We start from the raw sequence: 23,585 nt of genomic DNA on the forward strand, positions 1-23,585 counted from the left end.
ACCTGTATTAAGCTTAAATTTGCCAAAATGTTTGGTATTTTGAAGAAACTCTTCAGTATCCAGATAGGCAAAAGAAACAACAAAAAAATTCAACATTTATATTTTTTACGATTTATTTAAAAAGTGTGTTTACTAGAAATGTTGGCGTAAAAGCATGATGTATGTGATGACGCCATGGAATCACTCACAACAATATCACACTCAAAACGTTCCTCTGTGGTGTGACACGCGACGGGTCGTGTCGGTGGAGTTATTGTGTCGGTGTGTTGTGGCGACTCTGCCTATTGATATTTCATTTCATTTATTTATTTGACCAACAAAACATAATATTATATACAATGTACATAGAGGAATTGGTCAGGGACTGCTACAGTAATACGATTACTGTAACTACAAGAGTCAGCAGTCCCATGATCTTAACTAAAATAATATAATTAATTTTATAAACAAATAAAGTATAAAGCTGTGAGTATACGTATTAGGCATAAAGTTTGGTTGTGTCGAGCCCGAAGGAACTGATCGTATTTGTGATACGGACTTGCCAATCGAGAATAAAACACGTAACACGTATAAGTAGGATGCCTACTCTAGGGCGCCTATGCCTCTTAGGCCTATGCTAGCTACACTACTAGGTATCGAGCCGGTCTGATTATTTTGGCCGCCGTTTAGAGAACACCTAAATTCAAGAACTTTTATAATTTACTCACCATCGTCTTAGGGTTAGGCCGGTGGATTACTATAAACATCATCGTCTTACCGAAATTCACCGCGATGTATTAACAAAGTTTTTAGTGCGATATGGCTGAATGATTCCAGAGCATCATACGTCATTTTTCTAGCTACTCTTTCGGATAATAGACAAGTCCGGCAAATCGCGAACATTTCTAGTAAACACACTTTTTAAATAAATCGTAAAAAATATAAATGTTGAATTTATTTATTGTTTCTTTTGCCTATCTGGATAATGAAGTGTTTTTTCCAAATAACAGACTAAATATTTTGGCAAATTTAAGCCTAATACAGGTAAAATTAGCAATTGAAGTGACGGTACCTATATTTTGTATGTTAACAACAATGAAAGTCATGAGGTTGATTTCGCCATGCACTTGTGACGTCACAACAATTAACGGGGACGTCTGTACGGCGAGCGATATCGTAAATCTCGCGATTGTTCTGAAATCATATGTACTGATGTACATCCCTAAACGTTCTTAAAATATGGTTCTCGGTCAAGTTATCCTTTAATGCCCAATGTGACATTATAAATTGTGATACTTTCTTAAAAAGCACAAAACAATTTTACTTTGAACCTTGGTTGATACACAGTATTTTTAATATACATTTTATTTTGTAGCGTGTGTTGGCCAACCGGACCAACATCATTACGTCAATGAGAATGACTGCTCTCAGTTCTACGTCTGCTATGATGAAGTTCCCCATCTTGTACAGTGCTCTCTCAACACTTACTACAACCCGCAATACAACATGCAAACAGGACAACCTATTGCATGCATAGAAACCATAACAGATACAGAATGCGTCATCCCACCACTTTAAAAACATGCAGTATAATTTATCAAATCAAAAGTATTATTTAAGTGAAAATTATATTTAGAATATATTGGTCTATTATATAGTGATGTACAATATTTATTTAGAATTAAACATCCACTCAACAAATATTTCTGCGACTTAAAAGTGTTAGAACATAATATGACGTTCAAGTTCCTTCAAAGTGTCATAATAGCAGCAGCTTACATTTAAGGCAGTGTTTAGAGCCCTATTTTTGAAAGTAATATTCACTCACAATATTTGAGTTCAAATGAATAACTAATAATACTCAATGTTAAAGTGGTAATTAACAATCATATAAACAATTTACAAAAGGTTCATACAAAATGATTTCTACTCTCCTTTTTTGCCTTTTTACTTTATTTTTATACAAAAGAAACAAATTGTGTGCATCAATTTGTACTAACTACCTACGAGATTACATGTTTCTCAGCACGCTATACGATTAAACATATAAAGCAAAATAACAGATTGTCATAAAAAATGTATTATTTCTGCAAAATATATGTGCCTGGTTGGTAAAGAATTTACAATATTTACATCTCTCTATTTTACATACAGCTTACAATCATTCTATTTTGTTGCATAGTTACCGCACAAAAATAAAGGTTTCCTCAATGTGAATACAACATTTCAGTGATATTTTGGTCTTAAATTAGAATTACAAAATGATTATGTGAACATGCTTTTTGTAAAATGTTTGCTTTAAATAGGAGCCCAAGAACAGTAGCTAAAGTGAGTCCCTATTTTCATATTTAGAATAGAAAGTGGCCTACAATAACACAGACTGTATGTGTAGTGGGTATGTGATGTGGCTCTGCAGTGAAGTGGCTCAACAACATACACTTCAACAACTGCAACAAATGCAATGCAAAACATGCACAATTGTAGTCTATCAAATTCATCTGAGGAATAGAGCTACTGTATAAGAAATTTCATATAAATTGAGTTTATCTATTAAAATAGTAGCAAGATATACACATCCACCAGACATATTATGCTACACAAGTAGCAAGAAATCAAATGCTACAAAAATAAATCAATAATCATTACAAATGAAATAAAAATGATATATAATATTTCAGGAATAAAATTAAAAATCATGATAAAAATGAAAAAAAACATCCACACCACATATCAATCTCCTAATGATTCTCAATAATGTGTTCTTGTTATTTTTTTGATTATTTTCCGAGGAACTTTGAGGTTAAAGTTCAGAATACTTACTCAATCATTAACTACTTTTAGCTGGCTACACCCAGGTGTGTCAAAGGTCATCTGTTCTGTGGGAATAGATGTTTCTTTGGCAGCAGATTCTTCAAATTTATCCAGATCAGCCATAATACTGGATATAAGTGGTGGTTGGATAAGGCTGAAGTCAAATAAATTCACCATATGGAGTAAAAAGTTACTCTTTAAGTTTAGCTTAACCAGTTCTGGTCCATGATCCTGTACAAACATTCTACATGCTCTTGGTATCAAACTGTCTGACATAAAACTGATGAAAACAAGTATTTAAAATGATTAAAACCCCCAAAAAAGTAATTTCTGTCTTGGGCGGCAAGTTATGGGTTACCAAATAAAGAGATTTCTGGCCTTTAAAGTGTTGAATAAAACGCAAACTTACTTATTTTTAAGAACATGCACATTCCATAATTTCATCAATTCTTTTTCACCTTCATTAACATCAGTAAATTCATCAATCATCTAATTACAAAAAAAAAACCAAATGAATATAAATGATTCTGTTGAAAGTAACTAGAGAGCTTTCACCATCTCGATCGGGAAACATGGTACGCCAAGAAAAACTTGACTTGTGTATGACGCCACTGGTTTAGGGGTTGTTTGACCGATCGTGAACTCAAGTTAATTTGTCTGATGTACTGTAAGTATTTGATAAAATTCAATCAATACTCACTAAGACACACATAAAACATTAATATTTTACTTAGATTTGTTACATTATTTCAAACTTTGAGCCCAAATTGCAGTAGCCTAGGTTATAATAGAGGCAGACTTACCATGCTTGTACGTTCTTTCAGCCATGATGGGTCAATTTCATCCTCACTATCAATATCCATTTCTTGCGGTGTGAGAGGTTGTAAGGTATGTGTGTGATGATAAACTCTAAAACAAAAAGTGCTTGTGTCATTTAGAGATTTGTAAGTTACTAAAAATATGCCAAAGATTAAAGCTTACATTATGAAAGATGGTTATATATACATAGCAAGGAATGGCATCAACTGAATCAGTGTACTGTACATAAATATGGTATATACATAGCAGCAAGGAATGGCATCAACTGAATCAGTGTACTGTACATAAATATGGTATATACATAGCAGCAAGGAATGGCATCAACTGAATCAGTGTACTGTACATAAATATGGTATATACATAGCAGCAAGGAATGGCATCAACTGAATCAGTGTACTGTACATAAATATGGTATATACATAGCAGCAAGGAATGGCATCAACTGAATCAGTGTACTGTACATAAATATGGTATATACATAGCAGCAAGGAATGGCATCAACTGAATCAGTGTACTGTACATAAATATGGTATATACATAGCAGCAAGGAATGGCATCAACTGAATCAGTGTACTGTACATAAATATGGTATATACATAGCAGCAAGGAATGGCATCAACTGAATCAGTGTACTGTACATAAATATGGTATATACATAGCAGCAAGGAATGGCATCAACTGAATCAGTGTACTGTACATAAATATGGTATATACATAGCAGCAAGGAATGGCATCAACTGAATCAGTGTACTGTACATAAATATGGTATATACATAGCAGCAAGGAATGGCATCAACTGAATCAGTGTACTGTACATAAATATGGTATATACATAGCAGCAAGGAATGGCATCAACTGAATCAGTGTACTGTACATAAATATGGTATATACATAGCAGCAAGGAATGGCATCAACTGAATCAGTGTACTGTACATAAATATGGTATATACAAGAATTGAAAACAAGCCCTGCAGAAAGCCTCATATAAAATAATCAAATTCATTTTCCATTTTTTAAACATTTATGCATTTTGGAAAATACACCTAAATACATATTATTATCTATGTAAAAAAAATAGGGAAAAAACCGCAGTTCCTTACCTATTATGACCCGAGACAAAAGGACGATGACTGACAAGGTCACGGTCCTCACCTTCTAGGAATTCATTGAGGGTTGGTGCTTTTCTTTGGCGTCTAAGAACAAAAATAACAAAAGCCAGTTGGTAGTTGATATATGAAACAAAACACCTGTCTACTATTTAGAATTACAAATTACTATTTATGTCAGTGTGTTTGAATAATATGGCATATTTACTTCATAACTAGTATTTGAGTGACCGGTGTTCTACGGCATGGCCCATTACGACTGAATGCATAGCCAGCGTGTGAAGTAAGGTTCTGAGGATTACCGGCATATGACCCATCAAAATGCTCATTTAATGTTACATCTATGCGTGTGTTTGATTCACATGGCTATAAGAAAAGTACAAAATTACAAGTGAACGATTTACCATATTAAAATAAATATTCAATGTCTATTTTGATAATGTCTTAATTTTCATTAATTAATTTTTAAAAAACCAAAAGTGTATACTTACAATATATGTAAAGTTAAATCTACTGTGACAGAGAGTAAGATGTTTAAGCAGGCCATACAGCTCCATACAATTGAGTGAACACCATGGACAATGCATATTTTCTCTAGCTTCTGTTTGTTGCTTTGTATTATTGTTATACAGGAATTGGTAAAATACTCTATGTTTTCTTTTCTCAGAAACCATTTTGAGATCTTTACCAAGTTTCTCTACTACTGCTTCCTTATTTTTTATTGCTTTGAATAGTAATAATAGTGATATTAATATAAACATATAAATATTGCCTAAAGTTTAAAAGTAAAAAAGATCTAATACAGTAGTATGTAGGATAGCATGCTCTGTTAAGTATTTCTTTTCTCGTTTTCTCGCATTACCTGTTATATCTTCTTCATCATCTTCAACTGATGAAAAATGGTTTAAACCATTTGGTATGTTTGTAGAGCCATTTAAAACTCCATTTTGTTCCCGGTGCCAAACAGTATGGAATTTAAGAACGGGGCCTTTGTTGATCAGCTCAAAAGGTTGAACATTCTGTGTATAAAGAAATGATTAGAATCAAGTATTTGTAAAAACTAGATTATAACATTAAATTTGCATTTAAACTAATTTTTTCCCAGAATATTTTGTTCTCATCCACAAGTTCCTATTCTTAATAAGAAAAAACTTTTTTTGAATGTGTTTTGAGACGAGAACTTTGTGAGTGGCTTTGAACAGATTAGATATTTCCAATGTTGAGTCAAATGATTATTATAAATAGAATAAATAAAGTCCTGGAAAGTCATACTAAAACTATATTTCAGAACCTTTGTGTTTACCCTATCAAGCTTACACATACCCACTAAGCCCACTACAAATGTACATATACAAACATGAAATGATAATAAATTATTTCATACTTTGCCTTCCATAATTGTTTCCCATGATGCATTTTTGGTTCCTTTAACTTTGGTTTCTTGGAAGACAAGTTCATACTTAGCTGGAGTTAGTTGACATCGACCATACTTATCAAGAACGGCTAGCTCTGAGGTATATGTTATGTTTTCGGTTGTGTCTTGTGAACGCGAGGGACGTCTACGTTTATTTGGTGTTTCATCTAAAAAAAAAAAAAAATGTAAATGTAAAACTGAAAGTTGTCAATGGTGGTTTAGAACTAACATTAATGAACGTATCCAGTTCGCCTATTTGTAAGTACATGTTTTCTTTTTATATTTATATTTTTTATATGTATTTTTGTATGTGTACGCCATTTTTTAACATTTAACATATTTTATGATGGACCAATAAATATTTTCTTATCTTACATAGCCTAGTTTCAACAACAATTATACAGTACAGTTAATAATTGTAATTACCCAGAGAACACTCTTCAGAAACATAATTGCATAGTTTTTCTGTGGTCAAAATTTGGAAATGGACTTTAAAATGTAGCACATATGAGTTAGGAGTGTGGCCATTGGTGGAGTCCAAAAGCTGGCTGTTTATGGATATTGTGGAATGCAACTCAGTGGAAAGGTCAGCTGGGTCAATCGGTACACGGCATCTTCCTACTTGTATGGGTTCATATGGTGAAGTATCCTGCAGAAACGGAAAAAACTCATTCACAAAAATTATTATCAAATTATTATTATTATTTAATAATATAAATAATAGATAAAATTTAAAGTATGTATGATGGTAGACAATAAAGTTTAAAGCTTTGTATAGTAATAGAATGCTAGTCTATCTGGTTCTATGAAACAACTCACCTTTCTACGTTTGTGACAAATTTTAATTAGAGATATTTCAAGAGTGGCACAATTTTCTTGGGAAAGAATTGGAACTACAAAATAAAATATTCATATTGATCAGTTTGTGACTTAAATACTATAATTCAATTAGATATACAGCAGAGTTTGAAACTACAAACAACATATTAAAACACTCAATGCTGCTTACATTTGTTATACAGTTTTTGTAAAATATGTGTTAATTAAAAAACTGACTATCCCTTTATACTGAAATGTATCACAAATTAGTGCAAAATATGTGCAACATACCATCATTTGGGAAAAATCCACCAAATTTCAGCTCCAAAAAATCTCCTAAAAATCTGAAGAAAAAAAACCCCTCACCAAATTATACTTTGATTTCACATACTGTATAGTAAATCTGTAGGCAAACATAATTATGCTGTAGACATAAACATGTCAGGGAGTCATTGTAAATGCACTTATTATAGGGAATGTACTTTGTTTTCAATAGCCCACTATTATAGAAAATGTACTTACTTATCAGGACAATCTAAAATAATGAACTATTAGGCCACTAATTAAAAAGAATGTTCTTACTTATCAAGCAAGTACTGTAATTAATATTATAGCTATGGTTACTTACTTACTTACTTACTTACTCACTCATGAGGCCATAGAGAACTCAGAATGTACTTGTTTATCAAGCATTATTAATTCAGAATGCACTTACTTATCTTAATTCAGAATGCACTTACTTATCTTAATTCAAAATGCACTTACTTATCTTTATGATTTTCTGAATGCTTTTCTTCTACTGTTTTTAAAATGTCATCAACATGTTTAACTTTCCTAAAACACATAAACAAAATTCATGAAATGCCAGATTGAGGAATTGTTTTTTTCTATCACAAAATTATTTTATTTTACTGATTTGTCTCACCTTCTTTTATTATCTCTGGAATTTCGTTTCTTGAGGTAGGTCAGTGATCTGTGTAAAAATACCGGCTGACAAAAAGAAATTAATGTAAAAATTTTTTTAAAAGGTCATAAACATGAAGGAAAATCTAATAAAAAATGGTTATGGACTTTTGGGAAAAGAAAGTGGGCACATTGTTATTTTTTGTTAGTTACCATAAGAGTACCAAGTTGATCCACCCAATTCATAAGGCTAGATTACCTATTCACACATCAGTGAATCATGTACTGAATATCTATTAAATTGCACATTGTTTTTTTTGTGTGTTCTTCTTTTCCCTCTTTTTGCTTATTGCGAGTTGTTAAATTTGTTTGTATTTTATATATGGAATGTTTAATTTGAGTGAAAGAATTGAAATGTTCGGTGTAGCATTAAAACAACTTAAGGGACATAATGTAAAGATAAATATATGAATTATTAATGATTTATACTTACAGCAATGAGGTTGCGTGTTCTTAGGAACCGATATATTTGAGTAGGTTCTACAAAAAAATATATATATATATGTGTTCTAATAAAACTAAGTTTGATCCATGTCTGCTCTAAATCCATGAGACAATTGGGCCTCTGGCCGGCTCTCTCTAATACTCAGGCCTCCGGACGGCTCTCTCTAATACTCAGGCCTCCGGCCGGCTCTCTCTAATACCAGGCCTCCGGCCGGCTCTCTCTAATACCAGGCCTCTGGCCGGCTCTCTCTAATACTCAGGCCTCCGGCCGGCTCTCTCTAATACTCAGGCCTCCGGCCCTCAAAACAAAACAAACGCTGTGGTGGCTATCCTATGAATGAGTCGTAAATGTAGCGCCAAACATTCTAACGACAATTGATAGGCAATGAATGCCTACTTACAGTCCTCCCACTCGGGCCTCCGGCCATAAAAAAAAAACTGAACAAAAACATATCCCTCTTTTTGAGTCTTGGAAAATGGTGAGAAAAGACGATGTTCAAGAAAGAAGATATGTATGTTCCGGATATATAAAGTAAAAACAAATTTTTAAAAATGGCATCGATGGGTTTTATTGAGACCAAGTTGACTTGGTTGTTGGGGTCGAGTTCACACACCTAGTGCCGAATTGCTGCCCTAGCCTACGCCTAGGTAGAGTAGTCAAAAAGTGATGTTCAACATGCTTCGTCGGCCTAGCTAGGCTACCTACCACTACTGGCCTAGCCTCTAGGCCTAAGTAGGCTTATTTATTAATAATATTAAAAGAACCCAACATCAACAAACGACCGTGTGACAAATTTAAATAACACTTACTTTTAAATGCCTGAAGGAATAGTTCATGATCCGCTTCTATTTCTTCATTTTTTAGTTTCTTAGGACTACACCGAACAGATGATTGTTTGTGAGGAGCCATATCGTAAAAAATGTGGTTTTGAGTTGATAAAAAGCCTACTTTCTCGGGCTCTCAGCCTAGCTAGGCTCTCTCTCCTCTCTCACACACACACGATCGTCAATCAAATTTGAGTCTTTACAACTGGGAGGTGCGCCACCAACGTTGAGGCGGGAAAACCCAAAGATCTTTATCTCTTTATTGTTGTGTGTGTGATCACACTGCTGACGATGGTTAAAGGGTAGCTCCGTGTATAAAATCAGCTAGTGATTAATTCACTTAGGTTGACCAAATTTCAGTTTTTTGTTATGTAAATACTGAAAAAATGCATAAATCATGAAATAAAATGAAAATAAAACACCATGTCAACCCATGACAATTTAAGCCCACTTAGCGGCGCACATGCCATGCGCAACTCAATATGCGAGCGGACCAAGCGATATGTAGACAATTTAACAAAATATGAGGCGGAAATTATATTGCTAAAAGGCTTATTAATAAATAGCTAAATATGTTTTTTTCTATATTTATGCAAATGATACTAAGTATCATCTGCATGGTGTTCTCCGGATGGTGGTGCGTATGTGTGTGTGGTTTCTATTTAATTAATTAAACGGCGCTGACTCAGATGTGAGCATATGTGGGCCGGTCCTGGTCATGTACACGTATACATTGTGCACATTATCAGATGTGATTCTGGCCATCTGCTTTAACGAGATAAGAACCCGTCGCCTCCGAATAAAAGCTTCAATTCTCTCATCTCTGTACTACAACGTGCCTCCTTCACCGAGTGATTATCATGGTTTTTAGTGCGTCCCTTTTCCTTCTGTTTACTTTTTACTCATGTTACTCTTCACAAACAACAGAGTCGATTAAAATCCCCGACGAATTAAAGATCGAGGTGACGTTCAGACCAGATGACTGCAAGAAAACAGCGAGTCATGGGGACATGGTGCTTATTCATTACACAGGACGGTTAGAGGACGGGACAGTCTTTGACACCAGGTAAGTATAATCAACACACAATATTATTTGATTCGGCACATAAATTGTAATGAATATGGTATAGGGCCTAAATGCGATTCTCTTTCGATTGTATTTTATTTTTATTATTATTCATTCAAAACCAACAACGATAATTACCGCCACTTCTACCGTTACAGGTTTGAAACATAAAACAATACAACAAACAAGTAACACTTGGATTTGATCAAACTAGTAAATATTCACGGTTTTTGACATTAACAGCAGCACAACTTATGCATAAGATATACGATGTATTTCTGATTACATTTGAATGTATTCTATCCTCTAGTCGAGTAAATGAAGACTCTGAACCAATCGAGTTTCCGCTTGGTTTGCAAGAAGTAGTGAAAGGTTGGGATTACGGGATGGTAGACATGTGCACTGGTGAAAAACGAAGATTAACAGTACCATCGAGTCTTGCTTATGGTGAACAAGGAAAAGGTGCGTTCTATTAGATCCGCCGACGTCATGCAAAAACACAAAGCATGCAGTCCTATATATAGTAGGCCTAATAGGCCCATCCCTGGAATTTACGTCCGATAGGAAGGGAATTTGTACATTATTCTCATCACAAACAATCTATTTTCTGGACAGTAGGCTTATAAGATAGACACATTAATACGGGTCTCGTGCCCGTTCACCCTTGTTGGTGCTGAAAGAAGAAGTGGTGTTATCTTTGCATGTAGCCTCCTAAACCTGGTTGCGGTGCATGACGCTTTATCGTGGGATTTCACAACAAAGCTACGTCTGGCAGGTCTAAGTGACTAGATAAATAATCGTAAATAGATAATGTTATTTAAAATAGATTGATGGATAACAACCCACGAAGATAGACTGTCGCATCAATTAAAAAGGAAGCTAGAAAATAAACCTTAATTAGTAGGCTACAACTATTCACGATATTTGCATAACATACCGTACGAATTATAATAAATATTGTAACCAGCGATTTAAAATATTTCTTTTAAGACGGCGGCAAGGTAGCACCGGGAGCAACCGTAATATTTGATGTGGAGATGATTGAGTTCAAACCTAACTGGCGACATGGAATGCCAAATACATTCAGAATGATCGATGCAAACAACGACAAGGTTATATCATTTAAAGAAGTAAGTAGTTATATCCAACCCATCTAGTTAAATTTAGAATTTCTTTAAAATGTACAATATAATCCAAAGATACAATGGCAGCTTTATAAATGAAATCAGCTGATTCAAATGAGCCTTAATAGTAGCTATATTCACGTTCTTTCATTTGTATAGATGTCCGCTTTCATCATGTCCGAGGGTATATTTACGGATGAGGAATTAAACAAGAAGATGACAAAAGAAGCTTTAGAAAGAGATGACAGGGACGGTAATGGAGAGGTATCATGGGAGGAATTCAGTGGCCCAAAACACGACGAATTGTAACATGTTCAGCAGAATATTAAGTGAAACGCCATGCAAATGTAACCACATAATTTGGTATTATTAAATGATTTCTTTTAAAATGTTTCCTATTCTTCAATGATGGCCAAACAACATTGCGTTTTTCTTTGTGACGTACACACACTTGATAAATAACCAATGAATAATAAAATCAACATAAGAAATGACTGGCTGCGTTTCATTTTTATAGACTGTTGCTCAAAGCATAACAATTAAAATACGGCATATGGCACAAATCAGCTGGCATTTACATGCATTTATTGTAAGATAAAGAACTAAATGGAAAAACAAGAAACTCTATTCATAAATTCTATCCTTTTATTCTTATTCCAACAAGAACCAAACAGCAACTGTATTATTAAACGACTGCATTCTATCCTTTTATTCTTATTCCAACAAGAACCAAACAGCAACTGTATTATTAAATGACTGCATTATATACTTTTATTCTTATTCCAACAAGAACCAAACAGCAACTGTATTATTAACGACTGCATTATATACTTTTATTCTTATTCCAACAAGAACCAAACAGCAACTGTATTATTAAACGACTGCATTATATACTTTTATGATTGTTACCAACAAGAACAAAAAAAACTTGTTAGATAAAATCTCAAATGTTATTTCTGAATTAATGTGTACAATGTTTAAAGGAACACAAACAAGACATCAAACTATGGTAAGCTGTAGGGGTCAAAATAGTAGTTTCACCACGATCCTAAGTTACAATCAATAACAGGGGTAAATATATATGATCTCTGTGTTGTTAAAAATTGTGATGTAAAATTGCGGTCTATAATAGTTCATCCAAATATGGTGTGTTTACTAAATCACCATTGACAGCCATCACAGGTTTACTGTTGAAAACTTTCTTTGCTACCTGTTAAAAAACAAAACATATAGTCTTTAATAACTTACTATTGAAAAAATAAAGCCAATGTTGCTGCTATCACTAGCATATTACTTGTTTCATACACATATCAATTCCTCCTTAACCCAGTTTTATAATACATCCTATACTATGTAATATAGATGAGAGCCTAATAGCCACTGTTGCTGCTATCACTAGCATATTACTTGTTTCATACACATATCAATTCCTCCTTAACCCAGTTTAATAATAAATCCTATACTATGTAGTATAGATGAGAGCCTAATAGCCACTGTTGCTGCTATCACTAGCATATTACTTGTTTGATACACATATCAATTCCTCCTTAACCCAGTTTAATAATAAATCCTATACCATGTAATATAGATGAGAGTCTAATAGCTTCAAACATATAGATCTCACAAAACAAGTAAATACAACTTACATTAACTGCATCTTGTGGTTTTAAGCTATCTATCTTAGCAAGTACACTTTCAATTGGTTGGTATGCTCCTGTACTTAAGCTTTGTACTGCTACAGACTCCAATAAACTCTCCTGATCCTCACACTTCATTAATAAAGAAGATTTTAACTGATTTCTAAAGAAATTTAAGGAAAACATTATGTAGAATAAACAAATAGATTGAATATAATATGCAGAATACAGAACTTTTATTGTCATGATGATACAGTTGTGATACATAATATAAGTTTTATGCAATTATTACTCCAGGAGGAAAAATTAACATACACATATGGTAGTACTACTATAACAAATTATTATAACATATACATAGTATAAATACATTAATAAAACATAACATAATACAACAACTTACTTTGCTCTCTTGAAGTCGTTCTCATCAATATTGCCTTTTGTTAACCCACCAAACTGTCCCATTGTTGCTTTCAACACCTGTCAAGAATTATGAAAAGTGTATCCTTACTATCTGATTGGTTCGTTTTGTATCATATGTAGGGTAAAGTTCTAATTACCATATTTCCTCTGTTATAATCCCAGTCCCTTAGAACACAAAATTGGTTTGCGGGGTGGGACTATACTCAGGGAGACCTTGGTTCAGGAATAAAAATCATTGGTAAGCTTTTGAACTGGCTAGCTAATAGAGAGCTATACATCCAGACCAAAAGTCAATACTGGGACTACTTGTGGGGATATTAAATCAGACATAAAGTAGAGGGTGGGATTTTTGTTTAACTTGAGGCTGGTGACTGTTTGAAAACCAACATGAAATGTCTATAGCAGAAATATGAGTACTGTCTGTCTTTTAGTCTTGACATTGATGGGAGCTGATTAATAACGTTTATTTTTTAACAGTCTGTTTAGGTGTGTTGTAATGAATGTTTTGACTAACCATTCATTCATCAAAAGTCTGTCCTCTACCTTGTCAAGATCTTTCAAGATATTCTCCTAATTCAACATACAAAACATTAGCCATTTGTATAATATACAATAACAATTGAAATGAACCATGCTTACAGATTCCATTTCACTGGCATGCCCAAGTAGATAGAATCCAACCCTAACCCTAACCCTAACAATTGAAATGAACCATGCTTACAGATTCCATTTCACTGGCATGCCCAAGTACATAGAATCCAAATAAACCAGTGTCAGCATAGCTCATGTTCACACAGCTGGCCTGAAAAACAAATACACATTTTAATGTATAATACTATTATACAGCATGTATGTTACATGGGGTAATCCACACACTAAATATCTACCATTGAGTAACCATCATCAAAATTGTTACTAAATATTTATATTAGACGTCTCTTTGTTATTACCTTTGAAAACATTTAGACATGAATGTCACCTTACACTTACATGAAATGGAGATTGTGTAACTTTAGCCGCAGCTTGATTTAGCTTGGATGTGGCCATGTGTGATCCCCATTTAATAAAAGGTTGAGGTCCTATTAAATACTGCATGACTGAGAGTGTAAGTACATCATCACTGTGGATTCCAGCTCCTTGTACAGCCAAAGCAGCATGAACTAAGCTGTTGTTATTCTGTACTCTGCTCTCAGTACCTGTCAACAAAATTGTTTATGTCACTTATATATGTCATGTTGTTTCCCTTGAAACATTTGTAAAAAGTTATAATAATAAAAATAATGAAATCAACTCACCGCCATAGTATTTTGATACATTATTAACTTTACTTCCTTGGTTGACAGACAACTTTTCACCCATAGCCTTAAGTGTATCATGATCAACCCCTACAAAATAAATCAATTACTCATCAATGTACATATGATGTAAGCATTATCAAATGTTAAGATGAATATCTTGACAATTATAGGAGTATAGAATTACAATTTTTTAAATTGTCTGTGTCAATCAATTCTCCATGTCAAAGATGTTCTTACACATTAACATAATGTTGTATAAATGTATTAATTCTTTGTTTAGTTTTTAATTTTGTTTATCTGTTGTGTATTCAATTTGTTTGTTTCACTTTTTCTTACAATTCTCAATGTTGATATTTTTATAATAGTTACTTACTTCCATTCTTTTCATTTATAATTATATTTATCTTTGTGGTTCTTACCAGCCAAGCCTGTTAGTGGTATTGACTTGTTGTTGGTCTGATTTGAAATAAATAAATAAGATGAAAGGAATAACTTTACCAAGCCCTACAAGAGCCATATTCTCAGCAGTGAATTGAGTGTCCACAAATTCTTTGAGTAGATCTGGTGTGAAATCATTTAGCATGTATTTTGGGCAGAACAAAGAATTTCCAAGATTGCCCCTAAAAGCTGTGCCATGAAGTTTCTCCATCACATCTAAGAAAAAGTTAAAAAATAAATAAGTTTCTGGTTAGAGCAGACAGAGTTCTTTCACAAAGGTCTGGGTTAGAGCAGACAGAGTTCTTTCACAAAGGTCTGGGTTAGAGCAGACAGAGTTCTTTCACAAAGGTCTGGGTTAGAGCAGACAGAGTTCTTTCACAAAGGTCTGGGTTAGAGCAGACAGTTCTTTCACAAAGGTCTGGGTTAGAGCAGACAGAGTTCTTTCACAAAGGTCTGGGTTAGAGCAGACAGAGTTCTTTTACAAAGGTTAGTTCTGCCAACTATGGCAATGTACATTTGTAATCCTGTATATTTATGATCCTATAATAAGCAAAAGTGATAATTTGTGAAATTTACTTAAACTATAACACATTATACATCAAGACTAAAAGAAGGAATAAGTCCTTTTAACACATAAAAATCAATACCTAATTTTTTAACAACAATTTGACTTTCATTCTTCAAAAAATAATTCAGATTAAGTTCATTGTCATCTGTAAACAACAATGAAATAGTAATGGCTCAAAGAACAATATGAATAATGCCCCACATTCTAAGGGCTAGTTTTGTCAATTGAGATGCATAACAATATAATAAATACAGTCTTCTCATACCAATTTGAGGGTTTACGTCAGCTAGGGCCAAATCAAGGTCTACTCTGTATTTACTGTCGTTGACCTCCCACCTTCTGAACTCTTGACCTCCAGCAATGCTTGTTAAATAGTTTACAGCTACATCTCTATACATATCAATAACATCATTAATAAAAAAAAACCAGCAGAAGGAAAATATCAATTTGAGTACGTTTCTGAATAGAATTTAGGGAGCTTCTACTCTATTTAGTAATAATGTCCTTAAATTAATGCAAAGAAAAGTCACAAATTTTATAGAAAACTTTTTGTCTGGCTCAACTTAGAACAAGCATTAGTTGAGAAAAACCAACGTACACATTGTCACGTAAGCATTTGATAGAGTATAGTAGATGATCACGAGTTGTTGTTGCTTCAAGCGTTGCTCCAATAGCCTCAAGGCCTCTAGTGATACTGAATGTACTTGCACCTGTACATGTCTGAGAGAAGAAGAAACACTAAATAAAATAAAAGTATTACATGTAAAAAGAAATTTCAGAATAAGCAGAATGAATGTATACCTAGCTTTTTTTATGGTATACCTACTAGATTAGCAAATGCTCTTAAACAGTGAGAAGAACCTAGATTTTTAGTGCTTTCATATCTGGAGCCAGCATTGACTATGACTGCAACTCTGCTAATTGGTGAATAGTTTTCAAGTGAGGCAATGGTAAGTCCACTGGTTAGTTTTGATACTTGGGCATCTTGGGCTGGTAGAGGGATCCGGTCTGTTTGAGCTGTTGCAGCTTGAGCCGATTGACAACGTTTCTGTTATACAAAAAAAGAATAAAGCTATCAGATCACGATCATCGATATGGTCAGTGCATGTGCTTGGTATGGTAGCCTACTATTAGGCCCTCTATGCTAGGCCGATAGGGCCTACTCTAGCCTAGGCAGACTTCTTGGACGGTGCATTGATACCTTGTTTTGCAGCTTAATCGACTGCATGCAGCCAGTGTTGTGTAAGTTGTGTAAAACAAGTTAGCCTATGCCCTACTAGGCTAGTAGGCATAGGCTATTATGCTCTAGCTAGCTGTACTAGTAGCCTTACTTAGAGACTAGAGAGAGTACTAGCTAGGTAGGCATACTACTACTAGGGCCAGGCCCAGCTAGTAGTAGGCCTAGGCCTAGGCTAGCTAGCCTAGCTAGTAGTCTAGTAGGTCTAGATAAGTATATATAGGCCTATAGGCCCTCCTAACCGGCCTGGGAGAGGCGGGAGGCTAGGCCCGGCCGGCTAGCTAGAGTAACTAGGCCTAGGGCCTAGGCTAATTAGTTAATTCAACATAGCCTAGGCCCGGCCTATAGGCCTAGTATTACTATATTAGGCTTCAGTAGTATAGGCCTGGCTGGTGTGGTGGGCCTAGCCTAGGAGATATAGGCCTAGCCTAGCTAGGAGGCTGCTAGGTCTAAGCCAACAATCTAGAATTTACCGGTATGTTTCTTGATATAGGCCTATACACTAAACAGGACCGTGACAACATCTTCTCGAAAAGAAACAAATTTGCCGGTGCGGTGGTGAGAGGAGCAACAGCAGGAAAGAAAATGGCCGGCGATGTGAAGCCCCCGGATGAAGTGTTGGCAAATTGCGAATCAGTGAGGCATGCGACCCATGACATTACAGTACTTCAAACAGTAGAAAATTATAAATACAAACAGCGGCCAGCCACACAAAAAAGCATAATAATTACTAATTTTAATATGTGTACACATCATAAAACAATTACAATAATGAATGACATATTATAATTATGTTAATGTTAAAATTTAAACTATCCAGATGTGGGTTTGTCTCTACAACTCCACCTAGCCTGGCAGTGGCGGATTAGTCCAACTTCATAGTTGGACCAAAGGCAGTACTATACAATCTTTGATTGGACTAATACAACAGGCTAGGCATCAACATCTTTACAGATAATGTTCTATATTTTGTCCTAATTTCCTTTTATAAAACACCGGTTTTCTTAAAATTGAGGGGGATAAACATACAAGAGAGAAAGGTTATCTTTGTCTTGCTTTCTTTTAATGTTTCTTCATCATTTGTTTGTATAATTTCTTTGATGTATATAACAATACATTATCAATGCACAAACAGAAAATCCAACAATTTGATATACTGCTAACTCTACCTTTTGAGTTTGCCGCTATGATTACATGACTACAAAAACTGTGAATTGATTTGCAGAGCTAATATGCCTAGTAGTTTGTCAGGAAGGAGGTGTGGTCTATTTCCTAGGAGGCGTGGCCTATTTCTTATATAAAAAAAAGTTTTCATTAATAACGAAAAAAACAAAACACTTAAGCAAAATGTATGTTGGTCAACTTAACATCTTAAAAATTAAGAAAATATGCATTTATTCATGATGAAAAGTAATCTTTGTTGACATAAAAAAACAAATTTCACAAAATTTAAACTCATGGACATTATATATCAACAGGGCAGAGAAATGCATGTAAAAAAAAATAAACTGATGATTGGAGGATACTTGTTAAAATAGTTCTCCTCACTGCCAATCCTTTAAAACATTTTAACATTTATTTCCACCATCTTAAAAATCTGCCAATGCCAGTTTTTTAATGATACATTTTGTTCTACATTCCCCATTAAATCCTTCAATGCTAGCTCATTCTTCCAGTTTTATATATCAATCTATTTCTTTCCACCTCCCCACCATCCTCTTAAAAATCCTCCAATACTAGCGCCTGCCTTCTTTTGTTCTTGCATTTCTTCCAGAGATGGGAACTCAACATGGTTAAGAGCAATATCAAAGAAGACAGGCTTTTGTGGGGTGGGTTTAAAATCTGGTGGAAATGTGACCAGGTTTGGCTTTTTTGAGGATACACTTTCAACTTCTTGGTACTTTTCTAATCGCTGTATCAATGGGCGATTGTCTGAGATTTCTAGGTTTGTCATACCAGCTATTGGTGCCTCAGTATCTAGAAATAGACACAAAAATGAATGATTGATTGAACAAAAAAATGAACCAAATACTAGGAACACTCAATAGAATATGATATTGGAATGACTATTGAAACTTTTAATACCTTTTGTTGTATGGCTACTGACTATGTGTTTAATTAGAAGGCTAAACAAATGAACATATGATTTTATAAAATTACCTAAAATTGAAGAAGCATGTGCAGAATACTTGAGTCCATTAACAGTATTTAGCAGTTCATGAAGTTCCTTTATATCAGTCTAAAATAGATTTAATAAATTGAAATAAATGTATTGAAACAAGCTCTAAATCAACTATGAAAACTGAGAATGATAAATAAGTCCAGATTATAAAGCATACAACTCACCTCTGTTGGCTTGGTTCTAATTTTCTTAAACAACTCGAGAGCACCACTTATATAAGTCAGCACTTGTTCATAAAGAGCAGATGTCTCACGCCATTTCTTTATAGAAGCGTACGATCGTGCAAGATAGAAACATCTGTAAATAAATTACACAACGTTACCATTTTTCAACCAGATCCATATTTACAAGATCTTTAACATTGCATTGTCTGGGTATTTGCAAAACAAGCTGTTAGGATGTAAGATCCCAAGCAGGTGTTTCTAGGTGCCTCCTTAACCACTAAGTAAGCTCAGTATGAGACTAATTGCAATGGATCCTAGTATTAATTTGAAATGGAAGTAAAATGTCTATACTTCATTGAGAATGGTGGTGATGACAATTGTTTTATCCTAACTCACTTACCTAAATGCTTTAGACTTTAAAGTCTTAGCCTCTACTTCTAGTTGAATATCTTCATCGTTTTCTAGACCTGGTAACAATGGTAACTCACCAAGACTCTAACAAATGAATGTACAAAGAAAATCTATAAAAATCAGAACTCTTTGACTGCCCTTGAATCAAGCAGCAGATTAATTGAATAAAAGATTACTGTTTCATAATGCTTTGCATTGATTGAATGGGGAATATGTTATACTTTTGAAAGCCTGACACTAACCCATAGTTCATAAACATTACCTGCAAGATGATGTCATAGATCCTTATCAAGTCTTGAGGCTTAGTCACTTTACGATTCTCTGTAAATGTTTGACTGCCAACCAAGTTTTCTTTAAGAGACTCTGCTAATAGCATGTTGCGCTCAATGGTTTTTGTGAGTCGTATATATGTGACATATGTGTAGAGGTATTGTACTCCTGATACCTGGCTCTCTGCTCTTTGAGTTCGCTGCTTAGCATTCTAATAGAAAAAAAATGGTCACATGGTAAATACATACTGAAGTTCAGTTTAACTAAGTTTTAGTTCATCCCTAAGTATTTGAAGAGCATCTTTACATCCTATATTGATAATATTGACTTACTCCATCTACATTTAGTTCATCCCTAGGTATTTAAAGACCATCTTTACATCCTATATTGATAATATTGACACTCCATCTACTTTTAGTTCATCCCTAGGTATTTAAAGACCATCTTTACATCCTATATTGATAACATTGATTTACTCTATCTACTTTTAGTTCATCCCTAAGTATTTAAAGACCATCTTTACATCCTATATTGATAATATTGACTTACTCCATCTACTTTTAGTTCATCCCTAAGTATTTAAAGACCATCTTTACATCCTATATTGATAATATTGACTTACTCCATCTGCTTTTAGTTCATCCCTAAGTATTTGAAGAGCATCTTTACATCCCATGAGTAGACTCTCATACACAGAGATCTTGCTCTCTACATCAGGGGCGGCAGTAACTTCTTTGTCAGTTTCTTGTACGCTTAAGAAAAATCCTCGAATCTGCTCAGATTTTACAGGAACAGTCCTGCCTCGCCAAGTAACCTCACTTAAAGTTGCAGCCTGCTTTTCTCTTGTTTGAGCAAGTAGGATCTACAAAAGATGTTAATGAAAATCATTTCAATGAAGCATAAAATTGGTCTTAATATTTGACACTGGTACAAGATTATTCAAATTAAAGTGTGAACTATCTTGCTGCCTTCAAAGCAACATGTCATTTGATTTTGATAATTTCTACCTGACCTGTACTTACATCAAGATTAGAAGACATTTCACCTCCAGATTTGACCCTCATTTGCATAAGGTCATTAATAGCAGTCTCATCTCCAATGTTGTATGCACAGTATCGGATGTTTGGTGCTATTTCTTCCACTCGTTGCAAATAAATTGCCCGTTGTTCTTCATTCAATGCTTCTGCTAGTTTCTCATATATTGTCCTAAGATTTGCAGAAATAAATTATAAATATTCAGTGTTCTCCCCAGGATTGAGCTCAAGTATCACGATACGGTACAGTGACGCTAAAAAGGCCTGGGGAGAACACTGAATACTAAGTAAAAACTTTTATTTTTAGAATTTATCTATAACATACTGCAGTATATCAAAAGTAACAATCTTGAAAGAATTGTTATTTTAGGGCTTGATGACTCAATTGGCTAATCATAACTGGTGACTCTTCCTTTCACAACTATTGAAAACAATACAAACAATAAATTGGAGATAAACTGGAAGATGTGGAAGTGATCAGGATATAAATAAACTTACTTAGCTGTAGTAAAAGCCTCTATCGATTCCTGCCATTTTTCTCTTTCAAAAAGTAATGTCCCTCGCATCCAGGCATGGTATGCCTACAAACAAGCATTTAAAATAATGCAACATACAGTAAAACATTTAAACAAGAACCTAGGTGTTTTCAGAATAAATTTACAGATGGTACTGTATAGTGGGACTTGTGTGACGGGGAAGAAGAAGACTTCTTTACCATTTGCTATGGTTGTTAATATACAGGTTTGGATATGTAGACTTATGTCACTTTAGAATAGCATCAATAGTTTAATTACTTACTTGAGCTTCTAGCTTTGATCTGGCATCACATTTTGCACTACGTGACAGTAGTTCTAGCTCCTCAGCATACTTAACAGCTTTACATAGCCTAGCAGTCAGATGAAATCGTTTCCTTGGTTCAGTGTTGGCTTCCTGTTTCAGTTGCATTGCATGTCCCCATGCTCGTTCCGAATGAATAAGTGGTAAATAGAGGAACCTAAGGCACACATACATAAATAATATGTTTTATACAATCAATATTATGTGTAGCATTTGGTTAATGTTTTAGGACAAAAATCGTAGCTTCTACAGTAGCAGCAGCATAAATATTGAAAATTATTATGTTGATTTATTTAAAATCTTGTTACTGGGAGACAAATATTGAAAAAAAAAAGAAGAAATTACCGAACATCTGTAACTATTTCTTCAGTAATTTCACGTTTGATGAACTTATTTCTCTTTCCTTGAAGAAATTTAAGAGATTTTCGCATTCTACGCAATCGTCTTGAACAGTACCCTCTATAAAAAAAGTATGTTGGTTGGTTAGTACAGTAAATACACATTTACATTTACAGTAAAACGTGAGCATACAAACGGTGTACACACTACATACCTGTATCTTTGGTAATCACCATGACGCAAGCCGTGCTGTTGTTGGGTTTCCTTAAGAATCTGTAAAACTACAATGCAACAAACAATAAACAATTTAAACTGTTCAATGATATGTGATCAGCAGCTTAAATAAATTCATGTACACATTTATTCACAAATTGTACATTAACAATATAGTATACCAAAAGAAGCGAGTGTTTGTCAGTTTGGTAACCATTTAAATGTACGGTACATACTGCCAGACAACATTAAAAAAAATTATGTTGTACAAAAAAAAAACATGGGTCAGTACGTCCTGTGGGGAAAAGGGGGAAATCGCCCTCTACTTTTTGATGCACATAAGCCCAGTTTTGATTAGTTGATTAAAAATTCAAATGGTATAATTATAATATATGTATAGGCCTAGTGGAAAATAGGAAATAATTAAAGGCCTAATTATGTTATGCATGATTTGAATGATTTGCATCAAGAGGAAAATAAATCTTTGCACAATTTCAAATTGCGAATAACATTTACATTATTATCACAGTCCAAAATGTGCGACCAAAACAAATCGCTACAAAAATAATCGCTTAGTTCTAGGCTACTACTCTAGGCCAAGGTCTAGACATGTGGCCTAGCCTAGCCTACTAGGCCTATAAATTAGGAGGCTAGGCTATATTGAACAACTCCTCCTCGATGATTTTAATGAACATATGGTTGAGATTGAGCACACAAGTTTCCTTAATTAATTCTCTCAATATAATATATACAAAACAAGTTAAGGCTATATCATCAAATAAAACTATATATATAATGGATGACTTACTCTCAATAGTATAAGTAGATTTACTGGGAGCCGTCGAATCCTCCAAAGTTAGGTCTTCTTCCATTTTACCAGCAGAGTATCTTAGGCCTAGGCCGGCGAGAGGTTGGCTTTCTATATAATACGGAGGTATATTCAGAGCGTCATTCTGGCGACTGGAGCATCCTCTACTTCTCTACGGAGCGCCATTTATGCCTTTATTAACTTCAATAATAGAAATTGTACTACGGTAACTGCTCAAGTGGACCCAATTTAGCACCAGGGTAGCACAGTGATATAAAATAGAAATAAAGTCACTAAATTTTAATATCTTTTCGTATGTTAATACACTGTGCTCAAGTGGATCCAATTTGGCGCCA

The 23,585-nt window shown here is 34.3% G+C and overlaps 4 protein-coding genes across 5 annotated transcripts; 1 reads left to right on the plus strand and 3 right to left on the minus strand.

The window, feature by feature from the left end:
• Positions 1 to 1,552: 1,552 nt before the first annotated feature.
• On the minus strand, positions 1,553 to 9,342 carry LOC144840264 (polycomb protein suz12-like). Its single transcript, XM_078696020.1, has 15 exons — positions 9,166 to 9,342; positions 8,345 to 8,391; positions 7,874 to 7,938; positions 7,714 to 7,782; positions 7,240 to 7,292; positions 6,949 to 7,022; positions 6,556 to 6,778; positions 6,100 to 6,296; positions 5,578 to 5,734; positions 5,207 to 5,439; positions 4,924 to 5,081; positions 4,710 to 4,802; positions 3,594 to 3,699; positions 3,200 to 3,279; positions 1,553 to 3,070 (listed from the first exon to the last, which is right to left on the minus strand). The coding sequence occupies exons 1-15, from the start codon at positions 9,263 to 9,265 to the stop codon at positions 2,800 to 2,802; spliced, it is 1,926 nt and encodes a 641-aa protein (XP_078552146.1). The 5' UTR covers positions 9,266 to 9,342; the 3' UTR covers positions 1,553 to 2,799.
• Positions 9,343 to 9,836: 494 nt separating this feature from the next.
• Positions 9,837 to 11,889, plus strand: LOC144841407 (uncharacterized). The gene is made up of 4 exons (XM_078697732.1): positions 9,837 to 10,246; positions 10,557 to 10,708; positions 11,237 to 11,376; positions 11,530 to 11,889. The coding sequence occupies exons 1-4, from the start codon at positions 10,041 to 10,043 to the stop codon at positions 11,677 to 11,679; spliced, it is 648 nt and encodes a 215-aa protein (XP_078553858.1). The 5' UTR covers positions 9,837 to 10,040; the 3' UTR covers positions 11,680 to 11,889.
• A 44-nt stretch (positions 11,890 to 11,933) lies between these two features.
• On the minus strand, positions 11,934 to 17,602 carry LOC144841406 (cytochrome b-c1 complex subunit 2, mitochondrial-like). The gene is made up of 11 exons (XM_078697731.1): positions 17,445 to 17,602; positions 16,561 to 16,782; positions 16,333 to 16,454; positions 16,000 to 16,124; positions 15,227 to 15,382; positions 14,726 to 14,815; positions 14,421 to 14,626; positions 14,152 to 14,232; positions 13,411 to 13,487; positions 13,017 to 13,170; positions 11,934 to 12,580 (listed from the first exon to the last, which is right to left on the minus strand). Exons 1-11 carry the CDS (start codon positions 17,493 to 17,495, stop codon positions 12,494 to 12,496), a joined length of 1,371 nt encoding a protein of 456 aa, XP_078553857.1. The 5' UTR covers positions 17,496 to 17,602; the 3' UTR covers positions 11,934 to 12,493.
• An 82-nt stretch (positions 17,603 to 17,684) lies between these two features.
• Positions 17,685 to 23,361, minus strand: LOC144841405 (signal recognition particle subunit SRP68-like). Of its 2 annotated transcripts, none has more exons than XM_078697728.1 (12): positions 23,230 to 23,361; positions 22,423 to 22,489; positions 22,215 to 22,328; positions 21,831 to 22,026; positions 21,531 to 21,613; positions 21,021 to 21,204; positions 20,621 to 20,860; positions 19,991 to 20,209; positions 19,718 to 19,812; positions 19,318 to 19,450; positions 19,132 to 19,210; positions 17,685 to 18,948 (listed from the first exon to the last, which is right to left on the minus strand). In XM_078697728.1, the coding sequence occupies exons 1-12, from the start codon at positions 23,291 to 23,293 to the stop codon at positions 18,662 to 18,664; spliced, it is 1,761 nt and encodes a 586-aa protein (XP_078553854.1). In that variant the 5' UTR covers positions 23,294 to 23,361; the 3' UTR covers positions 17,685 to 18,661. The 2 variants fall into 2 exon arrangements, with proteins under 2 accessions (XP_078553854.1, XP_078553855.1); XM_078697729.1 differs by having other exon boundaries at positions 23,254 to 23,307.
• Between the last annotated feature and the right edge of the window lie 224 nt (positions 23,362 to 23,585).

This window comes from Antedon bifida, chromosome 4 (genome assembly GCF_963402885.1).
Source record: "Antedon bifida chromosome 4, ecAntBifi1.1, whole genome shotgun sequence".
Lineage (NCBI taxonomy): Eukaryota > Metazoa > Echinodermata > Crinoidea > Comatulida > Antedonidae > Antedon > Antedon bifida.

Coding starts and splice junctions, on each gene's coding strand:
- LOC144840264 (XM_078696020.1), bottom strand. CDS start 9,265: ATGGCTCCTCACAAACAATCATCTGTTCGGTGTAGTCCTAAGAAACTA. Junction 8,392..9,165: donor ATTCCTTCAGGCATTTAAAA/GTAAGTGTTATT, acceptor ATTTTTTTGTAG/AACCTACTCAAATATATCGG. Junction 4,803..4,923: donor ACTCAAATACTAGTTATGAA/GTAAATATGCCA, acceptor TTTTGTTCTTAG/ACGCCAAAGAAAAGCACCAA.
- LOC144841407 (XM_078697732.1), top strand. CDS start 10,041: ATGGTTTTTAGTGCGTCCCTTTTCCTTCTGTTTACTTTTTACTCATGT. Junction 10,709..11,236: donor TTATGGTGAACAAGGAAAAG/GTGCGTTCTATT, acceptor ATTTCTTTTAAG/ACGGCGGCAAGGTAGCACCG. Junction 11,377..11,529: donor AGGTTATATCATTTAAAGAA/GTAAGTAGTTAT, acceptor TCATTTGTATAG/ATGTCCGCTTTCATCATGTC.
- LOC144841406 (XM_078697731.1), bottom strand. CDS start 17,495: ATGTTGTCACGGTCCTGTTTAGTGTATAGGCCTATATCAAGAAACATA. Junction 16,783..17,444: donor CTATATCAAGAAACATACCG/GTAAATTCTAGA, acceptor TTTGTATAACAG/AAACGTTGTCAATCGGCTCA. Junction 13,171..13,410: donor AACGACTTCAAGAGAGCAAA/GTAAGTTGTTGT, acceptor AAATTTCTTTAG/AAATCAGTTAAAATCTTCTT.
- LOC144841405 (XM_078697728.1), bottom strand. CDS start 23,293: ATGGAAGAAGACCTAACTTTGGAGGATTCGACGGCTCCCAGTAAATCT. Junction 21,614..21,830: donor GATCAAAGCTAGAAGCTCAA/GTAAGTAATTAA, acceptor GCTTGTTTGTAG/GCATACCATGCCTGGATGCG. Junction 20,861..21,020: donor AAATGTCTTCTAATCTTGAT/GTAAGTACAGGT, acceptor CATCTTTTGTAG/ATCCTACTTGCTCAAACAAG.